Below are 20,000 nucleotides of genomic sequence, written 5' to 3'. Positions count from 1 at the left end.
AGACCTACAGACAGTACAGACGGTTTCTACCACCAGGCTAACATGACAGACCTACAGACAGTACAGACGGTTTCTACCACCAGGCTAACATGACAGACCTACAGACAGTACAGACGGTTTCTACCACCAGGCTAACATGACAGACCTACAGACAGTACAGACGGTTTCTACTACCAGGCTAACATGACAGACCTACAGACAGTACAGACGGTTTCTACCACCAGGCTAACATGACAGACCTACAGACAGTACAGACGGTTTCTACCACCAGGCTAACATGACAGACCTACAGACAGTACAGACGGTTTCTACCACCAGGCTAACATGACAGACCTACAGACACAGTACAGACGGTTTCTACCACCAGGCTAACATGACAGACCTACAGACAGTACAGACGGTTTCTACCACCAGGCTAACATGACAGACCTACAGACAGTACAGACGGTTTCTACCACCAGGCTAACATGACAGACCTACAGACACAGTACAGACGGTTTCTACTACCAGGCTAACATGACAGACCTACAGACAGTACAGACGGTTTCTACCACCAGGCTAACATGACAGACCTACAGACAGTACAGACGGTTTCTCACACGTCCATGAAATGTACCTCTAATATTCTGGCACCATGAGACCCGTATAAAAGACAAGGTAATACAGTAAGAAATGGTTCTGCTGTTTTTGGCTGCCAGACATTTTCCATGAAACACGAGAGAATAAAGCCCCTTTGAGTTGAATTGAGAGAAAAGAGAGAGAGGGTGTCACGACTTCCGCCAAAGTTGGTCCCTCTCCTTGTTCGGGCGGCGTTCGGCGGTCGACGTCACCGGCCTTCTAGCCATCGCCGATCCACTTTTCATTTTCCATTTGTTTTGTCTTTGTCTTACACACCTGGTTTTAATCCCCCAATTACTTGTTCATTATTTAACCCTCTGTTCCCCCATGCTTGTTTGTGAGTAATTGTGTATTGTATTGTGGTCCGTATTGTGTGGCCTTGTATTTATACGACGTGTATTGTGATATATTTGAGTAAAATTGCTTTCATTACTCGTATCTGCTTGTGCCTGACTCATCTCACCGGCTCCACCTCCTCAGTGTCCTACTAGAGACCAGCCAGTAGGAGGCTCCACCTCCTCAGTGTCCTACTAGAGACCAGCCAGTAGGAGGCTCCACCTCCTCAGTGTCCTACTAGAGACCAGCCAGTAGGAGGCTCCACCTCCTCAGTGTCCTACTAGAGACCAGCCAGTAGGAGGCTCCACCTCCTCAGTGTCCTACTAGAGACCAGCCAGTAGGAGGCTCCACCTCCTCAGTGTCCTACTAGAGTCCAGCCAGTAGGAGACTCCACCTCCTCAGTGTCCTACTAGAGACCAGCCAGTAGGAGGTTCCACCTCTTCAGTGTCCTGCTAGAGACCAGCCAGTAGGAGGCTCCACCTCCTCAGTGTCCTAATAGAGACCAGCCAGTAGGAGGCTCCACCTCCTCAGTGTCCTACTAGAGACCAGCCAGTAGGAGGCTCCACCTTCTCAGTGTCCTACCAGAGACCAGCCAGTAGGAGGTTCCACCTCCTCGGTGTCCTACTAGAGACCAGCCAGTAGGAGGCTCCACCTCCTCAGTGTCCTACTAGAGACCAGCCAGTAGGAGGTTCCACCTCCTCAGTGTCCTACTAGAGACCAGCCAGTAGGAGGTTCCACCTCCTCAGTGTCCTACTAGAGACCAGCCAGTAGGAGGCTCCACCTCCTCAGTGTCCTACTAGAGACCAGCCAGTAGGAGGTTCCACCTCCTCAGTGTCCTACTAGAGACCAGCCAGTAGGAGGTTCCACCTCCTCAGTGTCCTACTAGAGACCAGCCAGTAGGAGGTTCCACCTCCTCAGTGTCCTACTAGAGACCAGCCAGGAGGAGGCTCCACCTCCTCAGTGTCCTACTAGAGACCAGCCAGTAGGAGGCTCCATCTCCTCAGTGTCCTACTAGAGACCAGCCAGTAGGAGGCATTCATGGCTTCAGCAATCATGGTTTCAGAACAATAATGTGAAAGTCCTTGAGTGGCCCAGACTTGAATACCATTGAAAATCGGTGGAAAGACTTGAAGATTGCTGTTTATTTCCGCTCCCCATCGAACTTAACAGAGCCTGAGAAAGTCTGCAAGGAAGAATGGTAGAATATCCAGATGTGCAAAGCTGATGCAGACATACATACAGTACAAAAGACGACTCAAAGCTGTAATCGCCGCCAAAGGTGCTTCTACAAAGTAAGGACTTAGGGGTGTGAATATTTATGTAAACTAGATATTTCTGTATTTAATTTTCAATACATTTGCAAACATGTTTTCCCTTTTTCATTATGGGGTATTGTGTGTAAATGGGTGACAGAAAATATATATTGAATCCATTTTGAATTCAGGTTGTAACACAGTGTGGAATAAGTCAATACGTTCTGAAGACACGCTAGGTAACAGGACTCCATTTGGGATGCAGACTAAGTGTTCTAGTCACGGCTAAATGTGGAATAAGTCAATACGTTCTGAAGACACGCTAGGTAACAGGATCCCATTTGGGATGCGGACTAAGTGTTCTAGTCACGGCTAAATGTGGAATAAGTCAATACGTTCTGAAGGCACGCTAGGTAACAGGACCCCATTTGGGATGCAGACTAAGTGTTCTAGTCACGGCTAAATGTGGAAATAAAAATGTGATCACATTAATTATTTTATTTGAATAAAAGACTGTAGCCCTGTGTTACGTTATAAAATAGTTTATTACTCATTTAAGAAACGTTACGTAGCAACCTTGAGTGTTACACCAAACATTGTTGGAGCAAATATCCAATCCACATTACCCCGAACTGACATGTGGTTTTCCTTTCCAACACACATCTGAAATATGGACGACCCACGGTAAGATTGTGTTGCTAGGGAACTATTCAATCACAAATGGTCACCACATTTTCAAGGAAAGTCTAAAACAACATACATTTTCATTTTGTTTCATGGGTTTATTGATGACATGGAAACATGGACATGTGGGAATCTTGGCTTGGATTGTTTGATTTACGGATTCCTTTTTGAAGTACGGAAATCCAGTTACAGGTTTTGATTGAATACCGCCCTCCGTTTTCTTCAAACCAAACCTTTTGTGCTGACAACATTTTGTCAAAATGTTTTGTATAATTTCAGAAAAACAGTTTCAAATGATTGTCGTCTTCGCAGTCTTCTTTAACATGTCAGATTCAGAGAACCAGTCAGTAAGGACCAGTCAGTAAGGACCAGGCGTCCTCTGGTTGAACCAGTCAGTAAGGACCAGTCAGTAAGGACCAGGCGTCCTCTGGTTGAACCAGTCAGTAAGGACCAGTCAGTAAGGACCAGGCGTCCTCTGGTTGAACCAGTCAGTAAGGACCAGTCAGTAAGGACCAGGCATCCTCTGGTTGAACCAGTCAGTAAGGACCAGGCGTCCTCTGGTTGAACCAGTCAGTAAGGACCAGGCGTCCTCTTGTTGAACCAGTCAGTAAGGACCAGGCGTCCTCTGGTTGAACCAGTCAGTAAGGACCAGTCAGTAAGGACCAGGCATCCTCTGGTTGAACCAGTCAGTAAGGACCAGGCGTCCTCTGGTTGAACCAGTCAGTAAGGACCAGGCGTCCTCTGGTTGAACCAGTCAGTAAGGACCAGTCAGTAAGAACCAATCAGTAAGGACCAGGCGTCCTCTGGTTGAACCAGTCAGTAAGGACCAGTCAGTAAGGACTAGTTGTCCTCTGGTTGAACCAGTCAGTAAGGACCAGTCAGTAAGGACCAGGCGTCCTCTGGTTGAACCAGTCAGTAAGGACCAGTCAGTAAGGACCAATCAGTAAGGACCAGGCGTCCTCTGGTTGAACCAGTCAGTAAGGACCAGTCAGTAAGGACCAGGTGTCCTCTGGTTGAACCAGTCAGTAAGGACCAGTCAGTAAGGACCAGGCGTCCTCTGGTTGAACCAGTCAGTAAGGTCCAGTCAGTAAGGACCAGGCGTCCTCTGGTTGAACCAGTCAGTAAGGACCAGTCAGTAAGGACCAGGCGTCCTCTGGTTGAACCAGTCAGTAAGGACCAGTCAGTTAGAACCAATCAGAAAGGACTTGGTTTGTGTGCTTAACTAAGTGCTCCTCAAGTCTTAATGTGTTCCGGCTGAGTCTTTAATAACTGTGGCCAAGCTCCTGAAATATTTCCTCTGAGTTTACATAGATCACAATGAAATACCTGCAGAAAATAAAGTCAGTTTCTGACTCTGAAAGTAGTCCTTGATATTGCACCACATCCTCCTCCTCCACCCCCTCTTCCTCTTCCTCCTCTCCCTCCTCCTCCCCCTCCTCCTCTTCCTCCTCCCCCTCCTCCTCTTCCTCCTCTCCCTCCTCCTCCTCCTCCTCTCCCTCCTCCTCCTCCTCCTCCTCTTCCTCCTCCCCCTCCTCCTCTTCCTCCTCCCCCTCCTCCTCTACCTCCTCTCCCTCCTCCTCCTCCTCCTCTCCCTCCTCCTCCCCCTCCTCCTCTTCCTCCTCCCCCACATCCTCCTCCTCCACCCCCTCTTCCTCTTCCTCCTCTCCCTCCTCCTCCCCCTCCTCCCCTTCCTCCTCCCCCTCCTCCTCCCCCTCCTCCTCCCTCCTCCTCTTCCTCCCTCTTCCTCCTCCCCCTCCTCCTCTTCCTCCTCTCCCTCCTCCTCCCCCTCCTCCTCCCCCTCCTCCTCTTCCTCCTCTCCCTCCTCCTCCTCCTCCTCTCCCTCCTCCTCTCCAACACCCAGTCAACAGTTACAGTAGCCAGTGAATATAACACAAAGTGTTGCAGCTAATAATCCTTTTTGTTTTTGTATGTACAAGCACCTCTGTCATTTATTTAACACATTCCACACTGCATTGGCCATCCCAGTTGGCCCAGTTGGCCCAGTTGTCCCAGTTGGCCCAGTTGTCCCAGTTGGCCCAGTTATCCCAGTTGGCCCAGTTGGCCCAGTTGTCCCAGTTGGCCCAGTTGGCCCAGTTGGCCCAGTTATCCCAGTTGGCCCAGGTAACCCAGTTATCCCAGTTATCCCAGTTGGCCCAGTTGGCCCAGTTGGCCCAGTTGGCCCAGTTGGCCCAGTTATCCCAGTTGGCCCAGTTGGCCCAGTTGTCCCAGTTGGCCCAGTTGGCCCAGTTATCCCAGTTGGCCCAGGTAACCCAGTTGGCCCAGTTGGCCCAGTTGTCCCAGTTGGCCCAGTTATCCCAGTTGGCCCAGTTAACCCAGTTGGCCCAGTTGGCCCAGTTATCCCAGTTGGCCCAGTTATCCCAGTTGGCCCAGTTGGCCCAGTTGGCCCAGTTGGCCCAGTTATCCCAGTTGGCCCAGTTATCCCAGTTGGCCCAGTTAACCCAGTTGGCCCAGTTGTCCCAGTTAACCCAGTTGGCCCAGTTAACCCAGTTGGCCCAGGTAACCCAGTTATCCCAGTTGGCCCAGGTAACCCAGTTATCCCAGTTATCCCAGTTGGCCCAGGTAACCCAGTTATCCCAGTTATCCCAGTTGGCCCAGGTAACCCAGTTGGCCCAGTTAACCCAGTTGGCCCAGGTAACCCACTTGGCCCACTTGGCCCAGGTAACCCAGTTGGCCCACTTGGCCCAGTTAACCCAGTTGGCCCAGTTAACCCAGGTAACCCAGAGGAGGAGAGCTGTGGGGGGCTGAAGGGAGGGTTAGGATAGTTTGGTGTTGGGGTGGACAGAAGAGAGCTGTGAGGGGCTGAAGTCTGGGTGTTGCTGTGTGTTGAGGGCAGACATGGAAGACATGGGGTGTAGACCATGATGCAACAGTTCCCCATACGAGGCTCCCATAGGGTGCCGGTACATGTGGGCGGGGCTGTGGGCCTGTCTTTGCATCATGAAGGAGTGGAAAGCGAAGGGCGGGACCAGAGGAGAGAGGCCGGCCTGGTTCTTCAGGTACTGGTACCCCAGGGGCCTGTGGTGGCCCAGGCCCTCACACATATCCTGGATCTGAGAGATGAAGGCCTCTGGGTAGAGGCCCCCGGGGGACACGGGGGAGGAGTGGAGGGGGAACGTGTGTCCTTCCACGAAGGAGTTGATGTGTAGGTGGAGGCTGTGGACCAGGGCTGGCTGGGGGTCGGCTGGCACCACCCCCTCCAGCGCTGGGGTCCTGACCTTCCGCTCCGAGTGGCCCTCCCTGTCTCTGTCCCTGATTGTACAGGAGGAGGAGGAAGAGGAGGAGTGCATGGGAGTGACAGCTCTGATCTTCCTCTCTGGGGGCCCGTTCTCCCGCTCCTCCAGACTCCTCTTCAGCGGGCGCGCCGTGCGCACGTTGTTCTGGGGTCTGGACGTGTTCTTGGTGCCTAGGATGGGTCTGTTTAGCTCCTCCATCTTGTGTCCCAGCCCCTGGTCCTCCCATCCTCCTCTCTGGCCGTTCAGTGTCTTCTCCCTGGGGTTAGGCTGGGGGTCTGCAGGCTGTTTGGGGCTGGAGGACATGGTCATGGGGGGGACTCTACAGAACCTCCCAGTATCCTGGAGGGGCATGAGGGGGTGGTCGTGAATGGAGGGGGTGGCAGTGGAGGGGGTAGGTTTGTGAGGAGAGGACTTGGGAAGACTTAAGTCTGTCGGTTGGTCTTCTGAGGTTGTCTGTACGAGAGACGTCATGTCTCTTAGTGTGTGAGGGGTCAGGTTGGGGGTCAGGGGGTTTATACGGGCACAGTAGCCCCTCAGACCCACCGTGTCGGGGTGTTTAGAGGAAGGGAACCCCGGCCCTCCTGGGCCAGGCGTGGCCTCACAGTCCCTGGGTAAGGCTGTCTCCCTCTCCCTGCTGCTGATGAACTGGCTGAGGTGCTCCTGGTTGAGGCTGAGGTGTGTCTCTGTATGGTTGTACAAACTGTGGAGGTTCTGGAGGTAGGGAGGGGAGGAGAAGTCAGGCAGGAATCTGGGAATGTGGCCAGGCTGGGGCGTCTCAGGACTTAGTAGGTAAGGGTCATAGGTAGAGTTAGGGTGGGGCTGGGGATGGTGGGGGTCAGGACTTAGTAGGTAGGGGTCATAGGTAGAGTTAGGGTGGGGCTGGGGATGGTGTATAGTCTGGGGGGGTGGATGGGTCAGGTCACAGGAAGAGTAGGGTTCCCCTGGTTTGTTTAGGTTCCTGTTCAGGCCCTCCCTCCTGTCCCCTCTCTCGTGGAACAGCGGCTTGAAGCTCTGGGCATGCTGGATGACAGACGGACGTTTGACCACAGCTGTGTCTGTGCTGCAGGAACCCTGACAGCCTGCTATTGGCTGACTGGCCGACTCCTCTGCGTTGCCATTAGCCAGGCTTGTGTTGATGAGGGGCGGGGGCGGGCCAAAGGCGTAGTGATTGGGCAGAGATGGCCCGGAGGCGGTCCCATTGACCTGAGAGAGCAGCTTCTTCTTGGCTAGATCAGACATGGTGCCTGGGTGGTTGGTAACAGAGTTGGTGCAAGGGTTGGTGCCAGGTTTGGTGTCTGGATGGTTGGTGCCAGGACTGGTGCATGGATGGTTGGTACATGGATGGTTGGTGCCAGGGTGGTTGGTGCCAGGGTGATTGGTGCCAGGGTGGTTGGTGCCAGGGTGATTGGTGCCAGGGTGATTGGTGCCAGGGTGTTTGATGCCAGGTTGATTGGTGCCAGGGTGATTGGTGCCAGGTCCAGGATGGGCTCTGCCTGGGTAGAGTATAGTAGAGTATCTGTAACAGGAGTGGTCCTGTCCAGGGAGCTGTGCTCTGTCTGTGGTGTCCTCTGGAGCCTTGGGGGACTGTAGGGACCTCTGCCGAATGGGGAGCACCATCCCCACTATGCCCACCATGCCAGGGGTAGGGCCCTGGGGCTCCTCAGGCAACCCAGACTGGTCCAGCCTGGCCTGGGGACATGGGTTGGCATAGTCAGGCAGCTCCTTCTGCCATTGGTCCTGAGGGTGGTTTATTGGAGTGGGAGTGTCTACAGAGAAGATGTCGAGTGTAGCGGTGTCTGAAGGTGGTTTCTGGTTGTTCTGAACTCCTTGGTGTAGAACCCTCTCCTTGATGCAGTTCTGGTCGTTCTCCCAGGGAACTCCTTGGTGTAGAACCCTCTCCTTGATGCAGTTCTGGTTGTTCTCCCAGGGACCTCCTTGGTGTAGAACCCTCTCCTTGATGCAGTTCTGGTCGTTCTCCCAGGGACCTCCTTGGTGTAGAACCCTCTCCTTGATGCAGACCGCTACTGACTCCTCCTCCTCACTGGTGCTCCTGCTCACCTCACCAGCCGGCAGGGGTAGGGACTGGGAAGGCTGCATCTCCTGCTTCACCTTGACTTCCTCCTCCTCCTCCTCCTCACTGGTCCTCCTGCTCACCTCACCAGCCGGCAGGGGTAGGGACTGGGAAGGCTGCACCTCCTGCTTCACCTTGACTCCCTCCTCCTCCTCCGGACTCCTGTCCTTCTCCTCACACTCCTGCAACAAAACAGACACACAGGACAGTCAGGAACCAGACAGACAACAGACACAGAGGACAGTTAGGAACCAGACAGACAATAGACACAGAGGACAGTTAGGAACCAGGCAGACAACAGACACAGAGGACAGTTAGGAACCAGACAGACAACAGACACAGAGGATAGTTAGGAGCCAGGCAGACAACAGACACAGAGGACAGTTAGGAACCAGGCAGACAACAGACACAGAAGACAGTTAGGAACCAGACAGACAACAGACACAGAGGATAGTTAGGAGCCAGGCAGACAACAGACACAGAGGACAGTTAGGAACCAGACAGACAACAGACACAGAGGATAGTTAGGAGCCAGGCAGACAACAGACACAGAGGATAGTTAGGAGCCAGACAGACAACAGACACAGAGGATAGTTAGGAACCAGACAGACAACAGACACAGAGGATAGTTAGGAACCAGACAGACAACAGACACAGAGGATAGTTAGGAGCCAGACAGACAACAGACACAGAGGACAGTTAGGAACCAGACAGACAACAGACACAGAAGACAGTTAGGGACCAGACAGACAACAGACACAGAGGATAGTTAGGAGCCAGACAGACAACAGACACAGAGGATAGTTAGGAGCCAGGCAGACAACAGACACAGAGGATAGTTAGGAGCCAGGCAGACAACAGACAGACAGACAGACAGACAGACAGACAGAGAGAGAGAGAGAGAGAGAGAGAGAGAATTAGACTGACTGGTGAGAGTTCCAGGCCTTTAGCACAGGGGTCCTGTTCAGTCCTGGGGGGTTGGGGGTCTAGTGGGTGTTGCTCCTCTTTGGGGCACTGCGTCACCGTGGGAACCTTGGTCTTGGGGACCCCCTGCTGGGTGGTCAGGTCTTTACGGGGTTTGGATAGTGGGAGGGGCTTATCTTCCTCTCCTTTAGTGAACCTCTCATAGGGCAGGATCAGCCTGGGGAGAGAGACAGTTATTATCAAGCAATTATTTAATAACGGCCATTAAACATCAACAGTTGTTACATGTTTAATATAGAGACAGTACCTTTCATAATGTCGCCTGGTGCAGGTTGCAGCACTCGTGCTTCCTGGGTTTCCTCCTAACTCGTCATATACGTGTTTCCACTGTCGGCGCGATGTGATCTGATGACACAGGGGGACAATGACAGGGTTAGAAAACAGTTGGACCTGTCAAATAGCATAGCTAGCATATTAGGGTCTCCCTCTCCAGTCTATTACACCACACTATAATGGTCTGTTACACCATACTATAATGGTCTGTTACACCATACTATAATGGTCTGTTACACCATACTATAATGGTCCTTTACTGCCTCTAGTCTGTTACACCACACTATAATGGTCTGTTACACCATACTATAATGGTCTGTTACACCACACTATAATGGTCTGTTACACCATACTATAATGGTCTGTTACACCACACTATAATGGTCTGTTACACCATACTATAATGGTCCTTTACTGCCTCTAGTCTGTTACACCATACTATAATGGTCTGTTACACCATACTATAATGGTCTGTTACACCATACTATAATGGTCTGTTACACCATACTATAATGGTCTGTTACACCATACTATAATGGTCTGTTACACCATACTATAATGGTCTGTTACACCATACTATAATGGTCTGTTACACCATACTATAATGGTCCTTTACTGTCTCTAGTCTGTTACACCATACTATAATGGTCTGTTACACCATACTATAATGGTCTGTTACACCATACTATAATGGTCTGTTACACCATACTATAATGGTCTGTTACAACATACTATAATGGTCTGTTACACCATACTATAATGGTCTGTTACACCATACTATAATGGTCTGTTACACCATACTATAATGGTCCTTTACTGTCTCTAGTCTGTTACACCACACTATAATGGTCCTTTACTGTCTCTAGTCTGTTACACCAAACTATAATGGTCTGTTACACCATACTATAATGGTCTGTTACACCACACTATAATGGTCTGTTACACCATACTATAATGGTCTGTTACACCATACTATAATGGTCTGTTACTGTCTCTAGTCTGTTACACCACTCTATAATGGTCCTTTACTGTCTCTAGTCTGTTACACCATACTAGAGTGGTCTGTTACACCACACTATAATGGTCTGTTACACCATACTGTAATGGTCCTTTACTCTCTCTAGTCTGTTACACCACACTATAATGGTCTGTTACACCATACTATAATGGTCCTTTACTCTCTCTAGTCTGTTATACCATACTATAATGGTCTGTTACACCATACTATAATGGTCTGTTACACCACACTATAATGGTCTGTTACACCATACTATAATGGTCTGTTACACCATACTATAATGGTCCTTTACTGTCTCTAGTCTGTTACACCATACTATAATGGTTCCTTACGGTCTCCAGTCTGTTACACCACACTATAATGGTCTGTTACACCACACTATAATGGTCTGTTACACCATACTATAATGGTCCTTTACTGCCTCTAGTCTGTTACACCACACTATAATGGTCTGTTACACCATACTATAATGGTCTGTTACACCATACTATAATGGTCTGTTACACCATACTATAATGGTCTGTTACACCATACTATAATGGTCTGTTACACCATACTATAATGGTCTGTTACACCATACTATAATGGTCTGTTACACCACACTATAATGGTCTGTTACACCATACTATAATGGTATGTTACACCATACTATAATGGTCCTTTACTGCCTCTAGTCTGTTACACCACACTATAATGGTCTGTTACACCATACTATAATGGTCTGTTACACCACACTATAATGGTCTGTTACACCATACTATAATGGTCTGTTACACCACACTATAATGGTCTGTTACACCATACTATAATGGTCCTTTACTGCCTCTAGTCTGTTACACCATACTATAATGGTCTGTTACACCATACTATAATGGTCTGTTACACCATACTATAATGGTCTGTTACACCATACTATAATGGTCTGTTACACCATACTATAATGGTCTGTTACACCACACTATAATGGTCTGTTACACCATACTATAATGGTCTGTTACACCATACTATAATGGTCTGTTACACCATACTATAATGGTCTGTTACACCATACTATAATGGTCTGTTACACCACACTATAATGGTCTGTTACACCACACTATAATGGTCTGTTACACCCTACTATAATGGTCCTTTACTGTCTCTAGTCTGTTACACCACACTATAATGGTCTGTTACACCATACTATAATGGTCTGTTACACCATACTATAGTGGTCTGTTACACCATACTATAATGGTCTGTTACACCATACTATAATGGTCTGTTACACCATACTATAATGGTCTGTTACACCACACTATAATGGTCTGTTACACCATACTATAATGGTCTGTTACACCATACTATAATGGTCTGTTACACCCTACTATAATGGTCCTTTACTGTCTCTAGTCTGTTACACCACACTATAATGGTCTGTTACACCATACTATAATGGTCTGTTACACCATACTATAATGGTCTGTTACACCATACTATAATGGTCTGTTACACCATACTATAATGGTCTGTTACACCATACTATAATGGTCTGTTACACCACACTATAATGGTCTGTTACACCATACTATAATGGTCTGTTACACCATACTATAATGGTCTGTTACACCATACTATAATGGTCTGTTACACCACACTATAATGGTCTGTTACACCACACTATAATGGTCTGTTACACCACACTATAATGGTCTGTTACACCATACTATAATGGTCTGTTACACCACACTATAATGGTCTGTTACACCACACTATAATGGTCTGTTACACCACACTATAATGGTCTGTTACACCATACTATAATGGTCTGTTACACCATACTATAATGGTCTGTTACACCATACTATAATGGTCTGTTACACCACACTATAATGGTCTGTTACACCACACTATAATGGTCTGTTACACCATACTATAATGGTCTGTTACACCACACTATAATGGTCTGTTACACCACACTATAATGGTCTGTTACACCATACTATAATGGTCCTTTTCCATCCCAGTGTGGGTACAGTACAGTACAAGCCCAACCAACAGAGTTAGACATGTTTTCCACTTGTAGATGTTATACCAACTCCATCACACTGACTAGATGTGGAATCTGACTGGGGCTCCAGCCAAGCCCTGGCTAGTAGGCACTCATTTCACAGCAAGTCGTACGAGTCCCAAACTGGAATCTGACTGGGGCTCCTGCCAAGCCCTGGCTAGTAGGCACTCATTTCACAGCAAGTCGTACGAGTCCCAAACTGCACCTATTCCCTCTATAGTGCACTACTTAGGGCTCTGGTTAAAAGCAGTGCTCTATATAGGGGACTGGGTGGCCTTTTGGAACGCAGACTTAAACATGTTAAAGTCTCTCTGGTTCTTTCTCAGGACTGTTGTTTAGCCAGAGGAAACGCTTTATTTCACCATCATTTAGACAGAGACATCACTCACCAGCTCATATCCTCCAAGTGTCTCTGCCGCTTGGAACATGTTCCAAAGGTTTACTGTGAGAGGGACAATAATAGTGAGATCAATAAGACAATAACACCAAGACAAACCCAGTTGTAATGTACTGTCTAAACACATAGTCAGCCAGTCAGTCAGTCAGTCAGTCAGTCAGTCAGTCAGTCAATCAGTCAATCAGTCAGTAAATCAGTCAGTCAGTCAGTCAGTCAGTCAGTCAGTCAGCCAGTCAGCCAGTCAGCCAGTCAATCATACCAACCAACATTCAAAAGGGATTTAAGGTGTTATTGAAATGTCAACACGTTTTCAATACAGTAATAATACCATATGATTTACAATGTACAGGCCAATTCCATCCTGTAGTGTCTGTCAATGACATTCTCTACAAGGCATCTGAATATTACTGATGGACTACTGAGAGTATCAATCTGGCTTTCATCAGGATTCAATGCATTTGTCAGGATGGCCTTCTCTCTCCATCCTCTCCATCCTCCTCTCCCCTATTCTACCCCCATATCCTTCTCTCCTCTCTTTCTCTCCATCCTCCTCTCCTCCTCTCCCCTATTCTACCCCCATATCCTTCTCTCCTCCTCTCCCCTATTCTACCCCCATATCCTCCTCTCCTCCTCTCCCCTATTCTACCCCCATATCCTTCTCTCCTCCTCTCCCCTATTCTACCCCCATATCTTTCTCTCCATCCTCTCCTCCACTCCCCTATTCTACCCCCATATCCTTCTCTCCTCCTCTCCCCTATTCTACCCCCATATCTTTCTCTCCATCCTCCTCTCCTCCTCTCCCCTATTCTACCCCCATATCCTTCTCTCCTCCTCTCCCCTATTCTACCCCCATATCTTTCTCTCCATCCTCCTCTCCTCCTCTCCCCTATTCTACCCCCATATCCTTCTCTCCTCCTCTCCCCTATTCTACCCCCATATCCTTCTCTCCATCCTCCTCTCCTCCTCTCCCCTATTCTACCCCCATATCCTTCTCTCCTCCTCTCCCCTATTCTACCCCCATATCCTCCTCTCCCCTATTCTACCCCCATATCCTTCTCTCCTCCTCTCCCCTATTCTACCCCCATATCCCTCTCCCCATCCTCCTCTCCTCCTCTCCCCTATTCTACCCCCATATCCTCCTCTCCCCTATTCTACCCCCATATCCTCCTCTCCTCCTCTCCCCTATTCTACCCCCATATCCTCCTCTCCTCCTCTCCCCTATTCTACCCCCATATCCTCCTTTCTCCTCCTCTCCCCTATTCTACCCCCATATCCTCCTCCCCATCCTCCTCTCCTCCTCTCCCCTATTCTACGCCCATATCCTCCTCTCCCCTATTCTACCCCATATCCTTCTCTCCACTCCTCTCCTCCTCTCCCCTATTCTACCCCCATATCCTCCTCTCCTCCTCTCCCCTACTCTACCCCCATATCCTTCTCTCCATCCTCCTCTCCTCCTCTCCCCTATTCTACCCCCATATCCTTCTCTCCTCTCCTCTCCCCTATTCTACCCCCATATCCTCCTCTCCCCTATTCTACCCCCATATCCTTCTCTCCTCCTCTCCCCTATTCTACCCCCATATCCCTCTCCCCATCCTCCTCTCCTCCTCTCCCCTATTCTACCCCCATATCCTCCTCTCCCCTATTCTACCCCCCATATCCTCCTCTCCTCCTCTCCCCTACTCTACCCCCATATCCTCCTCTCCTCCTCTCCCCTGTTCTACCCCCATATCCTCCTCTCCTCCTCTCCCCTATTCTACCCCCATATCCTCCTCCCCATCCTCCTCTCCTCCTCTCCCCTATTCTACGCCCATATCCTCCTCTCCCCTATTCTACCCCATATCCTTCTCTCCACTCCTCTCCTCCTCTCCCCTATTCTACCCCCATATCCTCCTCTCCTCCTCTCCCCTATTTTACACCCATTATCCTCCTCTCCTCCTATCTTCCTCTCCTCCTCTCCCCTATTTTACACCCATTATCCTTCTATCCTATCCTCTTCTCCTTCTCTCCTCTCGTGGTGCTCTGTTCTGTTCTGTTCTGCTCTGCTGTGCTGCCACATGTTAGCATCGTTGTTCCTGGACTCAATGCAGGGCTGATACCATGTTGACACAGCAGCACCTGACCCTGGTGGCCTGACAGACAGACTGACAGCAGCTAGTGAGGAAGAAGAGGTGTTGGCTCCAGAAAGATAGAGGATTCTACTTACCTATTCTGTTTGAAGCCCAGGTAGGGGATCCTCTGTATGGGCGTCCTCCTCTCATTCATGTATTTATACAGAGCTACTAGGAAGACCTGTTCATCAGCAGGACACTCCTCACCTCCTCCTGTTCTTCCTTTAGGGTTCTCCTCTGAAGAGGAGGAGGAGACCCTCTTACAGCAGCTGCTGCCTCTACGGATTCCTTTAGGCCACCTGGACACCACTGCCTTGGACTCAGGCTTCACCTGAAGACACAGAGGGACGAGAAGGACATGAGGGAAGAGAAGGACATGAGGGAAGAGATGGACATGAGGGCAGAGAAGGACATGAGGGAAGAGATGGACATGAGGGAAGAGAAGGACATGAGGGAAGAAGAAGGACATGAGAACAGAGAAGGACATGAGGACAGAGACGGACATGAGGGAAGAGAAGGACATGAGGGAAGAGAACGACATGAGGGAAGAGATGGACATGCGGGAAGAGATGGACATGAGGGAAGAGATGGACATGAGGGAAGAGAAGGACATGAGGGCAGAGAAGGACATGAGGGCAGAGATGGACATGAGGGAAGAGAAGGACATGAGGGAAGAGATGGACATGAGGGAAGAGATGGACATGAGGGAAGAGAAGGACATGAGGGAAGAGAAGGACATGAGGGAAGAGGTGGACATGAGGGAAGAGGTGGACATGAGGGAAGAGAAGGACATGAGGGAAGAGAAGGACATGAGGGAAGAGGTGGACATGAGGGAAGAGGTGGACATGAGGGAGGAGGCTGGACATAGAGGGAAGAGATGGACATGAGGGAAGAGATGGACATGAGGGCAGAGAAGAAGGACATGAGGGAAGAGGTGGACATGAGGGAAGAGATGGACATGAGGGAAGAGAAGGACATGAGGGCAGAGAAGGACATGAGGACAGAGACGGACATGAGAACAGAGAAGGACATGAGGACAGAGGTGGACATGAGGGAAGAGGTGGACATGAGGGAAGAGGTGGACATGAGGGAAGAGGTGGACATGAGGGAAGAGAAGAACATGAGGGCAGAGAAGGACATGAGGGAAGAGAAGGACATGAGGGAAGAGAACGCCATGAGGGAAGAGAAGGACATGAGGGAAGAGAAGGACATGAGGGAAGAGGTGGACATGAGGGAAGAGAAGGACATGAGGGAAGAGAAGGACATGAGAACAGAGAAGGACATAGAGGGAAGAGGTGGACATGAGGGAAGAGATGGACATGAGGGCAGAGAAGGACATGAGGGAAGAGGTGGACATGAGGGAAGAGATGGACATGAGGGAAGAGAAGGACATGAGGGCAGAGAAGGACATGAGGACAGAGACGGACATGAGAACAGAGAAGGACATGAGGACAGAGGTGGACATGAGGGAAGAGGTGGACATGAGGGAAGAGGTGGACATGAGGGAAGAGAAAGACATGAGGGCAGAGAAGGACATGAGGGAAGAGAAGGACATGAGGGAAGAGAAGGACATGAGGGAAGAGAAGGACATGAGGGAAGAGAAGGACATGAGGGAAGAGGTGGACATGAGGGAAGAGAAGGACATGAGGGAAGAGAAGGACATGAGAACAGAGAAGGACATGAGGGAAGAGATGGACATGAGGGAAGAGGTGGACATGAGGGAAGAGAAGGACATGAGAACAGAGAAGAACATGAAGGAAGAGAAGGACATGAGGGAAGAGAAGGACATGAGGGCAGAGATGGACATGAGGGCAGAGATGGACATGAGGACAGAGACGGACATGAGGGAAGAGAAGGACATGAGGGAAGAGAAGGACATGAGGGAAGAGATGGACATGCGGGAAGAGATGGACATGAGGGAAGAGATGGACATGAGGGAAGAGAAGGACATGAGGACAGAGATGGACATGAGGACAGAGACGGACATGAGAACAGAGAAGGACATGAGGGAAGAGAAAGACATGAGGGAAGAGAAGGAACATGAGGGAAGAGATGGACATGAGGGAAGAGATGGACATGAGGGAAGAGATGGACATGAGGGCAGAGAAGGACATGAGGACAGAGAGGTGGACATGAGGACAGAGGTGGACATGAGGGAAGAGGTGGACATGAGGGAAGAGAAGGACATGAGGGAAGAGAAGGACATGAGGGAAGAGGTGGACATGAGGGAAGAGGTGGACATGAGGGAAGAGGTGGACATGAGAACAGAGAAGGACATGGGAGAGAGATGGACATGAGGGAAGAGAAGGACATGAGGGAAGAGAAGGACATGAGAACAGAGATGGACATGAGGGAAGAGATGGACATGAGGGCAGAGAAGAAGGACATGAGGGCAGAGGTGGACATGAGGGACAGAGATGGACATGAGGGAAGAGATGGACATGAGGGCAGAGAAGGACATGAGGGCAGAGACGGACATGAGGACAGAGACGGACATGAGGACAGAGGTGGACATGAGGGACAGAGGTGGACATGAGGGAAGAGGTGGACATGAGGGAAGAGGTGGACATGAGGGAAGAGAAGGACATGAGGGCAGAGAAGGACATGAGGGAAGAGAAGGACATGAGGGAAGAGAAGGACATGAGGGAAGAGAAGGACATGAGGGAAGAGAAGGACATGAGGGGAAGAGGTGGACATGAGGGAAGAGAAGGACATGAGGGAAGAGAAGGACATGAGAACAGAGAAGGACATGAGGGAAGAGATGGACATGAGGGAAGAGGTGGACATGAGGGAAGAGAAGGACATGAGAACAGAGAAGAACATGAAGGAAGAGAAGGACATGAGGGAAGAGAAGGACATGAGGGCAGAGATGGACATGAGGGCAGAGATGGACATGAGGACAGAGAAGAACATGAAGGAAGAGAAGGACATGAGGGAAGAGAAGGACATGAGGGAAGAGATGGACATGAGGGAAGAGATGGACATGAGGGAAGAGAAGGACATGAGGGAAGAGAAGGACATGAGGACAGAGATGGACATGAGGACAGAGACGGACATGAGGGAAGAGAAGGACATGAGAACAGAGAAGGACATGAGGGAAGAGAAAGACATGAGGGAAGAGAAGGACATGAGGGAAGAGAAGGACATGAGGGAAGAGATGGACATGAGGGAAGAGATGGACATGAGGACAGAGAAGGACATGAGGACAGAGGTGGACATGAGGACAGAGGTGGACATGAGGGAAGAGAAGGACATGAGGGAAGAGAAGGACATGAGGGAAGAGAAGGACATGAGGGAAAAGGTGGACATGAGGGAAGAGGTGGACATGAGGGAAGAGGTGGACATGAGAACAGAGAAGGACATGAGGGAAGAGATGGACATGAGGGAAGAGAAGGACATGAGGGAAGAGAAGGACATGAGAACAGAGAAGACATGAAGGAAGAGAAGGACATGAGGGAAGAGAAGGACATGAGGGCAGAGATGGACATGAGGACAGAGAAAAACATGAAGGAAGAGAAGGACATGAGGGAAGAGAAGGACATGAGGGCAGAGAAGGACATGAGGACAGAGATGGACATGAGGGCAGAGATGGACATGAGGGACAGAGGTGGACATGAGGGAAGAGGTGGACATGAGGGAAGAGGTGGGCATGAGGGAAGAGAAGGACATGAGGGCAGAGATGGACATGAGGGAAGAGAAGGACACGAGGGAAGAGAAGGACATGAGGGACAGAGAAGGACATGAGGGAAGAGAAGGACATGAGGGAAGAGGTGGACATGAGGGAAGAGATGGACATGAGGGAAGAGGTGGACATGAGGGCAGAGAAGGACATGAGGGCAGAGAATGGACATGAGGGCAGAGATGGGACATGAGGGCAGAGGTGGACATGAGGGAAGAGGTGGACATGAGGGAAGAGAAGGACATGAAGGGAAGAGGAGGACATGAGGGCAAGAGAAGGACATGAGGGAAAGAGAAGGACATGAGGGAAGAGAAGGACATGAGGGAAGAGATGGACATGAGGGAAGAGAAGAACATGAGGGAAGAGATGGACATGAGGGTAGAGATGGACATGAGGGAAGAGATGGACATGAGGGAAGAGAAGGACATGAGGGAAGAGATGGACATGAGGGAAGAGATGGACATGAGGGAAGAGATGGACATGAGGGAAGAGAAGTACATGAGGGAAGAGAAGGACATGAGGGAAGAGATGGACATGAGGGAAGAGATGGACATGAGGGAAGAGGTGGACATGAGGGCAGAGATGGACATGAGGGCAGAGAAGGACATGAGGGAAGAGAAGGACATGAGGGAAGAGAAGGACATGAGGGAAGAGATGGACATGAGGGAAGAGAAGGACATGAGGGAAGAGAAGGACATGAGGGAAGAGAAGGACATGAGGGCAGAGAATGACATGAGGGAAGAGATGGACATGAGGGAAGAGATGGACATGAGGGAAGAGAAGGACATGAGGGAAGAGAAGGACATGAGGGAAGAGATGGACATGAGGGAAGAGATGGACATGAGGGAAGAGAAGGACATGAGGGAAGAGAAGGACATGAGGGAAGAGAAGGACATGAGGGCAGAGAATGACATGAGGGCAGAGATGGACATGAGGGCAGAGATGGACATGAGGGCAGAGAAGGACATGAGGGAAGAGAAGGACATGAGGGAAGAGAAGGACATGAGGGAAGAGATGGACATGAGGGAAGAGAAGAACATGAGGGAAGAGATGGACATGAGGGAAGAGAAGGACATGAGGGCAGAGATGGACATGAGGGAAGAGGTGGACATGAGGGAAGAGATGGACATGAGGGAAGAGAAGGACATGAGGGCAGAGAAGGACATGAGGACAGAGACGGACATGAGAACAGAGAAGGACATGAGGACAGAGGTGGACATGAGGGAAGAGGTGGACATGAGGGAAGAGGTGGACATGAGGGAAGAGAAGGACATG

The 20,000-nt window shown here is 49.9% G+C and overlaps 1 protein-coding gene across 1 annotated transcript; it reads right to left on the bottom strand.

Moving 5' to 3' along the window:
* Positions 1-5,515: 5,515 nt before the first annotated feature.
* Positions 5,516-13,023, bottom strand: arid5b (AT-rich interaction domain 5B). The gene is made up of 4 exons (XM_071394752.1): positions 12,931-13,023; positions 9,448-9,545; positions 9,144-9,357; positions 5,516-8,398 (listed from the first exon to the last, which is right to left on the bottom strand). The coding sequence occupies exons 1-4, from the start codon at positions 12,967-12,969 to the stop codon at positions 5,666-5,668; spliced, it is 3,084 nt and encodes a 1,027-aa protein (XP_071250853.1). The 5' UTR covers positions 12,970-13,023; the 3' UTR covers positions 5,516-5,665.
* Positions 13,024-20,000: the final 6,977 nt, after the last annotated feature.

This window comes from Salvelinus alpinus, chromosome 3 (assembly GCF_045679555.1).
Source record: "Salvelinus alpinus chromosome 3, SLU_Salpinus.1, whole genome shotgun sequence".
Classification (NCBI taxonomy): domain Eukaryota; kingdom Metazoa; phylum Chordata; class Actinopteri; order Salmoniformes; family Salmonidae; genus Salvelinus; species Salvelinus alpinus.
This window is presented reverse-complemented; position numbering and strand designations above follow the sequence as displayed.